Here is a 13,408-nt window from a genome sequence, read left to right as displayed (position 1 = left end):
AGACCAGCCCCTTTTGGCAAGCTCTCTTTGAGAACCTCAGGACTCGATTAAAGTTTTCATCCTCTTATCATCCTCAAACGGATGGGCTGAGTGAAAGTCCTAATTCTATTGTTCTAGACCTTTTGAAATCCTATGTCTTTGATAATCAAAGAGAATGGAAAAAGTATTTGCTTTTAGTAGAGTTTGCATACAATAACACGGTGCACACTAGTGCTGTGGTAAGGCACCCTTTGAGATAATCTATGGTAAGCCTCATTTACCACCCATTCTTCTTACGAAGGATAAGATCTTTGTAGTAGATGAGTTTGTTAGAGACATTGATATAGCTTTCACTCAAGTAAAAGATGCTATCCAAAGGACACAAGAGAAGCATAAGTGCGGCGCTGATAAGCATCGTCGTAAGTTAAGATCTTAAGTTGGGACAGTATATTCTTCTTAAGTTTGAGAAGGCTCGCTTGAAGAAGCAAAAATGTCAAAAGGGTAAAGTGGTTAAGCTTTCTAATCACTATTATGGCCCTTTCAAGATCACAGATAAGATAAACTATGTGACTTTTTGTTTGGATCTACGAGGTCATTGGAACATTCATAACGCTTTCCATATAAGTTTGCTACGTCCCTAAATTGGAGAATCTCCAATGGAACCAATCAAGGAAGATTTACCTAACATAGAAGAAACAGAAGAGTTCCTTGTGCCTGAAAGAATTTTACACCGTCATGACAATACTCTAAGGTTAGGTAAGGTATTACGAAAGTATTTGGTTAAGTTTAAGAATCATCCCCCCATTGGACGCTCTGTTTATGACTAAGAGAGAACTACAAGACTTTCCAGATCTTCTTAAGGACTATGTATCCCCTCTACAGTTGAGGTCAACTACTTAGAAGCCAGAGGGATATCACTAAATTGATTGCTTATTACTCATTCTCTATTTAGTAAATTTATGTCACCAAATTAATGACCACTTTTCTTTAAATGTTGATGATGATGTAGCATGGCCATGAGACTATTTGGAGACCGATATTCCTAGTGCGTCACTTAATGGGGTGATCAAAGCATTGTGACGGGGATATCCGATACATGCAGTACAAGTTATGAAGGGAAAACAAAGTGTATGCCAAGTGTAAGAGTGTACACAAGAACCAAGGAGTTACACATAAATGAAGATGGATTGAGTTCTAAGAAGAGAAAGTGCATTAGCATTGTATATATGTATTTATGTGTGCACTCGGGGACGCCTAAGCATGTTTACTTGTGTGTAATGAGTATTTGCATTCATTTGGGGTCATCCTCTCCCTTACAAGTCAAGGTTTAAGGTCTTTTCTCTCTTAATGAATTAAGGAGAGAAGTAATTCTTTCACTAAGAAAAACGAGAGAGGTAATTATCTCACTAAGAAAGATGAGAGACGCGATCATCTGGAAGTGAGGAGAGAAGTGATTTTCTCTTTCTAAGGTCTAAGATGACACAAGCTTTTGTGGGAAGTCAATCTTGAGATTGAGGTCTAAGGAAATCTAATGAACTCTCCTTATCTATGGCTCAAGGTGGTTGCATGGACCATAAGTTAAGAGTAGAGCTCAAAAATCTGCTTTTCTTAGACTAGACATGGTGAATCCTTTTTTAAAATATCTCGCGATAGAAATTTGATCTCTAAAAATGGCCCACTTGTGTTATAAAAAATGGCGAGATCTACAACTTTTGTATTGGACGTTTTTCCATCCAAGCAACACATATAGAGATATTCCAAAATTGGTGCTGCAGAGTAGGTCTTGGAACACCCACATCTTGCATGAAGATCAACCTTTCCAATCCTGGCACTCAAGTCTCTCTCTAAGAAGAGAAGCTCTTGGAGCTTATAAAAAGGGAGGCTCTCCTTGGGTGTGGAGGAGGGGAAGGAAGCATCACTTTGCATGCATCCAAGAGAAGAAGAGAAGGAGCGGAAGCTCAGCTAAAATCAAGTTCCAAGAGGAGAAGAGAAAGTGCAAGTGTTGCGAAAGCTCTACTAAAATCAAGCTCTAAGAGGAGATCCCTACACATATTGTGTAGGAGAGAATGTGCAAGTGTTGCGGAAGCTCTGCTGAAATCAAGCTCCAAGAGGAGAGCCATATACATATTGTGTAGGAGAGAAGGAGAGGCTCAAGAAGGATCAAAAGGTACCAACTTCAAAGTTATGCAAGTGTTAACTAGTTGTATACTGTGCAAGGAACCGTGATCTTGTTTCCAAGATCAAAAGGTTCCAACTTCCTACCCTAACTATAAATACATTCTTTTATTCTTTGTGTGTACCACATTGGTACACACCCATCTAGAGTCTCCAAAGTTGTGGAAGTGTTAGTCGGTTGTATACCGTTCAAAAAACCATGATCTTGTTCCCAAGTTCTACAAGTTAAGAACTGGTTTATGTGTAACAGAGGAGCTTGCTCCTTGTCAATAATATAACTCCACAAGGGGGTGGACTGGCTGATCTTCCAGTCCCTAGTGTGTTGTCAATATCTCAATCTCTCAATCTCTTTCTCTCTACATCTTTATTTTCTCTCATTTGTTCTCTCTTTGGGCTAGCAAAATATTCACCATATATATTTTAAGTATATAAGAAGGTCGAGCGTGCATCTCGGATCTTATAACAGTAAATGAAACCATGAATCGAGGATTATCCAATTGAATATCAACAAATTACTAATTGTCATGCATTTCTCACAAAAAAGTAATTTAGAAAATTGATAGATTCATAAATACTTCGGGTGCAAGTTGATACAAGTGGGACATGTGTAAGTTAAGAGCTAGGCCATATCCAAGTAAATTTTATCTGCACAAGTTTACAGGGTCAAGTTTAATAGCGTGTGAACGGTTTATTTGACCACTCTTAGCTTTGTGTCATAGCTTTAGGGAGTTTATGGAGTACCTCTAAAAACGACGGTGCTCTTTGAACTTAGAGAAGTCCAAAGACTTGGCAATCAATGTTCATGGTGGATATTCTTTTCTCTCTCCTAAAGACCTTTTTCTCTCTTTAGCTTAGGCCGGTAACACACCGTGATGTGGATGACCATTTCGGGAAAAAGAGAGTGTTCGCCGATGATTTGTCGCATTTTAACAAGCCACGAAATTCACGAACGCCGAACATTTCAGGGCGGGGGATCTCCCCCGTCCTAAAAATCGTCCATGCCCAGCACACTAAATAACAGATTGTATACATTAGAAAAATATATTTCACTTGACAACAATTGAACTTCCACCAATGGGTGTTTGTTAAAGCCTTTATACCACTAGGCTATCCCTCTTTTTGTGAAAAGAATCGTACAATTTAGTGTGTAAACATAATAAAGGACGGATTGCATGTTGCCCCAATCGTATTGGGTAGTGTGTACCCGCCCTCAGATCTCGGTATCTCTCTCTTCTGAATAGCTCTCATACCTTTTAAACACCCAGTCTCGCCTTGTTAGCACATGTGGGGTCCTCACGTAATTTATTCAATAGGAAGAACCCGTGTAATTGATACAAGTTGTTATTTTGAGTTGGCCGGGTGCTTTGGCACTCTCTCATTTCTAGTCGCTTAAGTCTTTCGACTTAGGTGTGGCAAGGCCCTAAGATCGACTATGTGGACGTATACAATAAATAGCTCGGATCCTCTCTCTCTGCCCCCCCAATGATTGAGAGCTACTTACTTGTCCACGACAATAAATTTGTGAAGACCTTATGTGTTTCTTTTTAAGAGTCGTTTTGAAATTGTGGGCCATAGGCTAGAAAGCACGTTGCCATATATGGGGTGGGAGGACGGGGGCGCTTTGTGAGTATCGAGAGGGGCAGAGAAGAAGACGGACAGACAGAGAGGGCTGGAGAGAGGGGGTGGGCCGGTGAGGAAAGGATGTCGAGTGTATGAAGGCTTGCTGGTGAGTTGGTTTGGTTCCGATGGAGATAGAGAAAGGCGGAGAGGCAAGCAGTGGTGCTGCTGACTCTGGCGGGATCATCAACAGGACTCCTCAAACTAAGATGGTGGGAGCGCATGTGGTGCTGCGAGCAGCCTCGGCCGTCCTCACCCTCATCTGCCTCTGCCTCATCGCCTCCGACAACATCAACGGCGCCAGATTCAGTGACGTCCCCGCCTTCAAGTAAGGGGCCTCTCTCTCTCTCTCTCTCTCTCACACACACACGCATTTGTGTCTGATCTGGTTGCCTTTCTGTCGATCTCGTGGTTCTTTCCGCACGTTTGTGTCTGATCTTGTGATGTTGTGTCTATCTACACCCATCTTTGTCTGATCTTGTGCTTATCCATGGGGGTCTTTCTGCCTGATTTCACACATTCTGTGCCTGATTTTGTGTTCATTTGGCTGTGCTTTGGTTGGTTTTGTGTTTAATCAGCGTGTGGTTCTGTTGATGGTGGATGGCTGCAGTTATCTTCTGGCAGCCAGCATCTTGTGTTTCCTCTACACGCTGGCACAGCTGGTGATGGCTGTCTATTCTCTCTTCTCAGCAAAGGCCTCATCGTCTCTGCTGGCGGCCCCCTTTGTCTACTTCAGTCTTGCGCTAGATCTGGTATGCTCTCTCTCTCCCTCTCTGCCTTTAACTCGTCTCAGAAGACGTTAATACCCTGAGCTTGTTGTTCTTTGTGTTCTTAAAGCTGCCTTAGCAGACCTCAATATACATAGCTTGCTTGCTTCCTTTGAACGATGGTCTGATCGTATTTGTCCAGTGCAAATTGTAGCAATGTGTTAATTTATTCATGACAGACATAGTGGCTTTAAATGGAAGCATAAGTGATACTAGGCGCTCCGTGCCTAGACTCTCCACGCCGGGGCAGGCACGATTTTTGCGGCGAGGGCGGATGTTGGACGCGTGGCACCCACCCCCGCGCTTCTTTGTGGGGAGGTTGGGGGCTGCCACGTGGCACCCGCCCCCAACCTCCCCTTAACTAATAGGAAAGATGAGATAACAATAATATGGTATTAGGCATACCAATAAAGATATTTCACTTTACATATCCTACTTTACACATGGATATGATTGGTTAAAAGTACTACTTTTCAGCCCTTACTTTTTTCTCAAACTAGTGAGCTTCCAAGAATAGTGCACACTTCTAGGGCCAATAACTTTAGATCCAACTAATAAAATTTTGCCAATGTAAAAAGACAAAATTTTCCTAAGATTACTCTCCATACTTTCACCATTCGCATTAAGAAGATTCCTATTCTATGCTGAATTACAGGTAGTCCAATCTTAGCTATGGTAAAGATGAAAGCAAAGTTAAGATACAAAGTTTGGGAGATAGGGTTTTGAACCAATACATGAATCCTTCTTCTCATAGGAGTTTGAAAATTTGACATGGTTGTTGCTTCGTATTTTTATGCAGACCTACCTATGGTTATGTGTTTTAAGAAATGTCCTTCTCACAAGTGATGCGTGAAGGTTTTGTATGGAATGTGTTTCTCGTTCTTGATATATTATTATAAACTAGTACCAAAACCTATTTGACAAGTAAATCTAGGTATTCATACTTATTTCAAATTAAGGTTGCCATCCTCACTTTTTTATGTATTGTAGTATTAAAAAGCTCATGCAGATTGATTTTAATGACTCTACCTTAGACCTTTTGTAGCTTTTATAAAGTAACCCTTTTTCCTTGGTTCTAGGTAAGCCTATACTAGTTCCTTTAAAGGAAGATTATTTTAGAAAGTGTTGGTAGGTCATTATTCCACCTCTTCTCCTCCTCTTTCTTACCTTTCTCTTCCCTTTGTTTAGGTTCAATTTTTTTATATGCCTTTGGAGTGCATTGCCTTGTTCTACCATTTCTACACTTTCTACCTTACTTATTTTGTGTAAGGTCTTTACCTTTGGATATTTGAAAGAATGCTTCATAGGATTCTTAAAATGTAGGGCTTTTGGAAAAAGTCATCATCCTAACCCAATGACTTGGATGATTCATATATTAGAACTTTGTATTGATGATTGAATCTCCTCGAAAAAGTGTTCTGCATATGCTAGCTAATAGTGGTTTTTATCAAAAAAATTATTTGCTTGTACTTATGACATATATAGTCGACATTTCAATTCTTTCACTTGGATGTAGAGTCTTAAGGACATCGAGGAATTCACTGCTTCCTTTTGTATATATAGCAAATAATGTTTGTACAACTAATAAAATGCTTTTCATGGTAATGGTGCTTTCAAGTTGCATTATATTGTGTAAGTTTTTGAGAATATTAGATGTTTGTAGGTATATTATCTAATTAAGGTTTTTACACATATTTAGTATTCACATAATTTTGGAACTCATGTTGTCTTTTATACATTGTATGGTGGCAGTTTTGTGCTATACTTCTATTGTCAAGTAGTTCAGCAGCCTTTGGGATTACTTCTGCTGCAAACAATGGTGGCAACTTCATTTCACAAGCAAGTGCATCCGCTAGTATGGCATTAATTGCCTTTTGTTTTATGTCTTCCTCGGCAACCTTATCTGTTTATAGATTGTTTTTCATCTTGAGAACGAATTAAATTATCATCACTTGTGATTATTTCATTCATTGAACAACATTACTATGGTGTTATGCCTCAGGATCAGTTGTTTGCAATTTGTAATTCTCAAGGTAATGTATATCCTTTTATAAGCTTTAGATGGCTAATGTTGGTGATGGAAACCTATGAGATGGAGTAGTATACATTTAACTTGATTAATGACTAAATATTGCAAACTCTTATTGGATTTTGTAAACAATAAAGATGCTATTGTGAATTGAGAGAGAGAGAGAGAGAGAGAGAGAGAGAGAGAGAGAGAGAGAGAGAGAGAGAGAGAGAGAGAGAGAGAGAGAGAGAGAGAGAGAGAGAGAGAGAGAGAGAGTGTGTGTGTGTGTGTGTGTGTGTGTATAAGCTGTATTAGCTACCTTTAAAATGCCTTAATATTGCGAACTCTGATTGGATTTTTGTAAACAATAAAGATGCTATTGTTGATTTTGAGAGAGAGAGAGAGAGAGAGAGAGAGAGAGAGAGAGAGAGAGCGTGTGTGTGTGTGTGTGTGTGTGTAGTATTAACTTCCTTTAAAATACCTCAAACCTTAGATGTATAGGACATACAAAAATCAAAGTTTTTTGTTACCATCCATTTTTGGGAGCCATTGGTATGAAAATAAACCCAATCTAAGATGTCATTAGCACCAAAAGGAAAAGCAATGACCAAAGCTATCAAATTTATTGATATATCATAACCCTAAAGTAACACTAAAGTAAACTAATGTGTGTAGACTCCTAAACTTTATGATGACTCACCACGAAAATGTACCAAGATGTTCCAAAAGTAACTTGGTGCTTAGGCTCTTTGAGTTGCTCAATGATAGACTTTGTCAACTCAATTAGCTATTCATTTGTTCTCTTTTCTAGTCAACTTTATTTTGGCAATTTCATGTGGTTGTGCATCAAGTTGTGTTGATGTAAAAGTTCACTTGTGATCGATATTAGTCACTACACCCAAGTTGGATGTAAGATGTCCATCCATGCTTTGAGAGGTAGAGCAAATTCCTTGCCTTACGTAGCGTCTTTCACTTTATTGATGCACTTATGAGATAGTTTTAAGGTGATAGCTTGGTCAATGCTAGATCATAAGTTGAGTTTTCAAGTTTAAAGTTTGTTGGAAAATAGTATTGCTTAGTATACTTTGAAAAAGTGCCACATAAGTAAAGTGGATTGTTGAAAAATGCAACATACTTAATTTATGTATGGGAATATGTTTAGTGCATGGAAGTGTTTGTTTCTTGGCATTTGTTATAGCACTCTATCATCAAAGTACTCGCTCAAATGAAAAAATTGAATGTACATGGACCAACAAATTGGAACCTACCATTTAGAGCTAAGGCAAACATCTACATTTGACATAAGGTCGATACAACAAAGATAAATTTTGAGCCCCATGAGAACTTCCAAGGTTGTTTGAATTCAAGCAAGTACAATATGATACCATGGCATTGAGGTAGATGGTAAACAATAATTTAGATGATGCCTAAATAGACTTATTTCTTAAGATTTATTATTTTAGAAAACATGTCCACATATTTTTAAATATCCAAATGGGCTAAGAATCAATATTTAGGACTACTTCAATATATATTATTATAGACAAAATTGACTCAAAATGGGATCTAAATTCTTTCAAACATGCAAATGTGATCTTTTGGAGGAAAGTCTTTAACCATGTGCTATAACTCAAAGCATGGTGTCCCTTTACTTAAATGTGCTAGCACTATTGGTTTTGCAAATCTTGCATGTTTTGTAATGTGAATCATTAAGGCCACACCATAAGGGCATTCCAAACACACACTATGTCAATTCACCTATCTTTAATTGCATATGCACAAATAAATCATCATGGTCTTTTCCTTTTTTTAAAAACCTATGTTTGCGCTTTAATGCCTTTGATCTTGAAGAGCAACAACCGTATGCATTTTCTTACTTTGAGAGAGAGAGAGAGAGAGAGAGATTTGTAATGATGTAAAGTTGAAAGCTAGGGCCTTAGTATATAGCTCAAGGTATATACTTTTGATCCATACTAAGTGTTCGATAGTGTAGAAGGTGCACCAAGTGCTTGGTGGTGTTGAAGGTATTTACATTGTATATCACACACACACACACACACACACACACACACACACACACACACCCCATGTGTGTTGATACATAGAGGAGTACAAATAATGTAGCTATTGTAACTTGCACTTCATAATAAATGAGGTATTGTTGCACACTAAAAACAAAGCCTTTTTGTGAAGGCATTTCCAAAAACCAAAATAACTCATCAAGAGAGATATGCTTCCTAGCACAACTAGCAAAATACCAAACATAAAATTTGTATAAGGCCATACATGTGTTGTGCACATAAGGATCAAGATTTCAACATGATGAATGCATAATTCTACTAATTATACCACATAGTATACATTTTCTCAAAACTATTATTAAATTTGTATAAGGCCATACATGTGTTGTGCACATAAGAATCAAATTTTCAACATGATGAATGCATAATTCTCCTAATTATACCACATAGTATCCATTTTCTCAAAACTAGTATTAACCTCACAAGGAAGCACAAAAGGAAAACTAAAGAGTGGAAGCACAAGGAAACAAAATTGGAGAAGACCAAAAGCCTCACAAGGAAACTTCTAAAGGTGAATGAAAAATAGGAAGTGAAGCCAGTGGGATTGAAGACCAAAGGGTACATGCAAATCTATTTTTTGGCTTGTGATAAAAAATTTGAGGAACCTAATAAATCAACCTAGGCACCTCATATCCATACAATGCTCTTTCTACCTATGGATAATGACATATTCATTTTTGTGATTATTTAAGTGAGAGCTAGACTCTCTTGTGCAAATTTTATCATGCAATGTCACATTTAGAAGACCCCACCCAATGTTATTGTTGTTTTAGGAAATGTCTATTCTATATTATATAGCCTTGGCCACATAAATCAAAGTGCATGCACAACAAAGAATGACTGGTCATGAAATTAGTGAAAAAGTGGTGAGGGTGTCCAACTTAAGTGGGAGCCCTAAAACAAGATAATAATGTATATATTGTGTAAAATTGAATAGAGAAACTCATCCTTATGTGTGCAATTTTTGAGATATCCACTCTTCTTACCCTTAGACTATCCTTTTATGCACCATTACTAGAGAGGGAATGAGAGAGAGTGAGAGACTTGTAGAGCCTTGCTCTTCTTTTCTTCTCCTTTAGCTTCTATAGCTTGGAGGTTGAAGTGGAGTGGAAGGTTGAGAGTGAAAGAAAGTGAGAGAGATAGTGAGGGAGATATGGAGAAGCTCTTCTCTATATCTTTCTTCTTCTTCTTCTTCTTCTTCTTGGAGTCATTATAGGTTGGATCAAACATGAAGGATTGGAGAAAGAAGATCGAGAAATATCAAAAAAATCATGAGGCAACCGTCAAACCTTTGACTACAATGCATTGAAGGTAGGTATATGGTATTTCTATACCCTTTCGAGTGATTTGATTTTATTGGTTGCCTTGGGAGTGCAAGAAGAGAGTATGATGACTCACAGTTTGGAGTTCTAGCCAACTATGTGAGAGATGGTTGAGCTAGGAGCGTGTTGAGATCTTGAAAGAATAAGATATTCATCCAATGGTCCACCTTCCTTAACATACATCATTTAGGGCAGTCATCGTTTGCTTGGTAGTAGAAAACACAACTATGAGGTAGATCCAAGGGTAGTGACTAATAGCTTGTATAGTTTAAACAATAATATTAGCAATTGACACAGTTGTAGAGACCTAATGTAGTTGTAATATGCAACATTTCTGTAATATCTCCCCCCTCGTGCATCCCCCCTATGAGAATCCCCCCTTTAAAAGATTTTTTTTAAATTTAGTACAATTTTTTTTACTCTCCCTCTCTCTCCTTGCTGACATGTCAGAGAGAGAGAGAGAGAGAGAGAGAGGCTTCTAGAGGGTTCTTTTTTTTCCCTTGTAAAGGGAGGTCACACACTCCTCCAATATTTTCGAAAATACACCCCTCCCCTTCATTATCTTTTCTCCACTCAAGGTGAGGCTGCAAGAGTCTACTTACAATTGCATAGGAGAGTGCGAGAATTCTATCTCTCGTACACACGTCTTCCAGTATGGCCCCAAAGCATAGTTCCACAAGGATGGTCAGAAACCCCACAAGTGTGGATGGTGGTTCAAATCAAGATGGCACCTCAACCGCGAACGGTTTATCAGGCATAAATACCACTGGAATCAAAACATCACTCCAAACCCAGGTTGCTCTATTATTAAATCATAGATTATAATTATCATGGTGAAAATCATATTCACATGCATCACATTAATTGCGTGATTGATAATTTTCTAGGCATGAACTTAGTTGTGATATGTAACAAACAAGATAATTTTCGTTGTAAGATGACTTCATAATAGGTGAAATTGATTAGATAATTGCATCTAAATTACCAAAAACATCTTACATGAATTCCTGCATAAAGTGCATTGCTTCTTGCACAAGTTCTTGCAAAATACATTTCAGAGGACATCAAAAGAAGCAAAGTGCATCTCCATATCGCAAGATGGATTCTAAGGTACATGTAATAAACTGCAGAAAAGATTAGAGTGCAGCTAGACTCATACAATAATCACATAAAGTTATAAAGATGAGATCATTCAAGAAGGTTATAGATCGTGTAAATAATTACATAGATGATAATGTTAAGATTGCATGCATAGAAAGTACCTTCCCATGTGTGGCATAAAAATATCGTATGGATTATATCAAAATTGTAAGCATTGAAATGAAGGCATGGCATTACGTTGCGTGCATTAAAGTTGTTGGGAAAATTCAATGTTGTTTGTAATTTACCAAATGGGATTGCAATCCATGAGTCCCATGTCAAAGCCCTTGGTGACTTCAAGAGGGATAGGTAAAAGCTTAGTGCATGTGAGCATTATTAAGAGGGCTTAAGAGGATTATACTTAAGACAGAGTAGGAATTGTTCTAAATAGAACCATCTTGACCAACCATGGTCAAGGGGATAGACAATCTTGACCAATTAAGATCAAAGATAAAGGTACATAGGTACTTCAAGGGATCTAGGAGATAACCAGCAAGTTGACCAATCGAGGACGACGGGGTCGTCCATGATCTATTTCACAAGGAGACCTAAGGTAAGGACAATTAGGGTCGGTAGGGTACAAACCCTAATCCAAAGAAAAAGGAGAAACAAGCAACCTAGCTTACCAAGCCCTTGGAATCTCATCAAGTCATGAACGATCCAGGATTGAATGTTGGGAGTATTTGGGAAAAAGGAATCACACCTTAGCAGTTGGTCGTACGAACAACCACTAAAATGATCATGATTGTACACTTAGGTACATTGTTTGAACTTCTTTGCTCAAGGAACTAATTCAAGGCAAATCACTTGATGCTTCAGGTTAAAAGCCTGGAGGGAGAGACAGGTTCAGTTACCTTCGACTGCCTGCCTGGCCCTATCCAAGGGGGTTGTTAGCTGCGCCGGGTGCATGGACCGAGCCTGCCACGAGAGGCCTCTCTGTGGGTGTTGCTTGGAGCGGGAGGACACTTGGGTGCCAGGGGAGGCTCTAGCTATCAATTCCTTGCCTAGAACTTGCTTGACATTGTTTTTGTGTTAGTGCCTAAATTACATGAAGGAACATGTGTTTAAATTGATTAATTAAAGAAGCTGCTTTTGCGTGTCAAACATAATGTGGTAGGTAATTAGATAACTAAGCAACCCGAGGAAAGTGTGATGGACGTAACTTGGGTCCATCCTACGGAAGGGTGGTCCCGGTTAGTTGGAAACTTTTCTCAAAAGACGTGATAACAAAACTGTGAAGACCTAGCGCCAATAGAGTTAGAATTCCAATTTATGTTGTTTTAGGGGAGCGGAATGGGACTATGCCTTATGGGTAGAGAGGTTGAGCTTCGCATCCCTCTCGCTTTCCATTCTCCATGAACCAAATGCAGCATAAATCCGCTTCGACTCTGTTGTTCCTACTCAAAGTGGGTCATCTAGAGCTCGATGCTAGCTACTTCCTAGAGACTTTGCTGTTAGGAAAGAAACCCTAGACTTCAGGTCGGTCCTAAGTGGGAACAGTCAGATGCTTCCGCTCAAGGCAGACTCGAAAAGACCTAGATCGCAAACCCTATGACATTCCTTGCGAGTGCCAGGTGGAGCTTTCTATACTCTCTTCCTGATGGGCTGCTAAGATGTGTCCCACAAGTGGACGAGTAGACACGTTACAATTTCTCACATAGATGTAGGCAAAGCTAGTGGTTGTAGCAAGAATGGGTGCCAAGGTAGAAGCAATAATAATCACCTCCAATCTAGAATACATCGTATGATGAGAAAATGTAGTCACTGACCTAGGTAGAGCAATGAGGGCTAAAGGTAATGATATTAGTTAATGGATTTATGAATAAGGTGGTGCATTATACAACCCCTTACTAGAAGTAGAATGTAAGTTTTGAGAGGTACCTAATTGTGTTCTTCCACATCCTCTCCTCAATGTTACATATTCACAAGGATGTCAATGTCCATGGTAATATAAGTCTAGTATTAACATCTCAAGGTGAGTAATAAAGAGATATGGATCATACAAATCTAGATATCTCATGAAATATTGGAGCATTAATCCTTAGTTGCTAATGTGGGTTTGGTAATAGGTTTTGGTGTTGGGGAGTAATTGACAAATATCAAGTTTCAATACTACTAGAGCAACTTTATGAGATGGAAGAGGTTGATGAAATGAGTAGCTAGTACAGTAATATGTAGAACGCAGTTGGGGTTGATGAGGATGAGAGTGTGGCTATGCAGAAAACAAGTTAACAATGACAGAGATTGAGTGGGCCATAAGAGTCTTCTAGCCATGGTTTTGTTGATACATCTTGGAGTGGTAGATTGAGGTCACAGGTT

At 38.8% G+C, this 13,408-nt stretch overlaps 1 protein-coding gene across 1 annotated transcript; it reads left to right on the top strand.

The window, feature by feature from the left end:
- Nucleotides 1-3,770: 3,770 nt before the first annotated feature.
- LOC148026042 (CASP-like protein UU5) lies at nt 3,771-6,642 on the top strand. The gene is made up of 3 exons (XM_087692184.1): nt 3,771-4,099; nt 4,382-4,523; nt 6,291-6,642. Exons 1-3 carry the CDS (start codon nt 3,900-3,902, stop codon nt 6,477-6,479), a joined length of 531 nt encoding a protein of 176 aa, XP_087548310.1. The 5' UTR covers nt 3,771-3,899; the 3' UTR covers nt 6,480-6,642.
- Nucleotides 6,643-13,408: the final 6,766 nt, after the last annotated feature.

This window comes from Lygodium microphyllum, chromosome 14 (genome assembly GCF_053477565.2).
Source record: "Lygodium microphyllum isolate KBCC chromosome 14, Lygodium_microphyllum_v1.1.10, whole genome shotgun sequence".
NCBI classification, from domain to species: domain Eukaryota; kingdom Viridiplantae; phylum Streptophyta; class Polypodiopsida; order Schizaeales; family Lygodiaceae; genus Lygodium; species Lygodium microphyllum.
The sequence above is the reverse complement of the archived record's forward strand: the minus strand, read 5'-3'. Positions and strand labels throughout refer to the sequence as shown.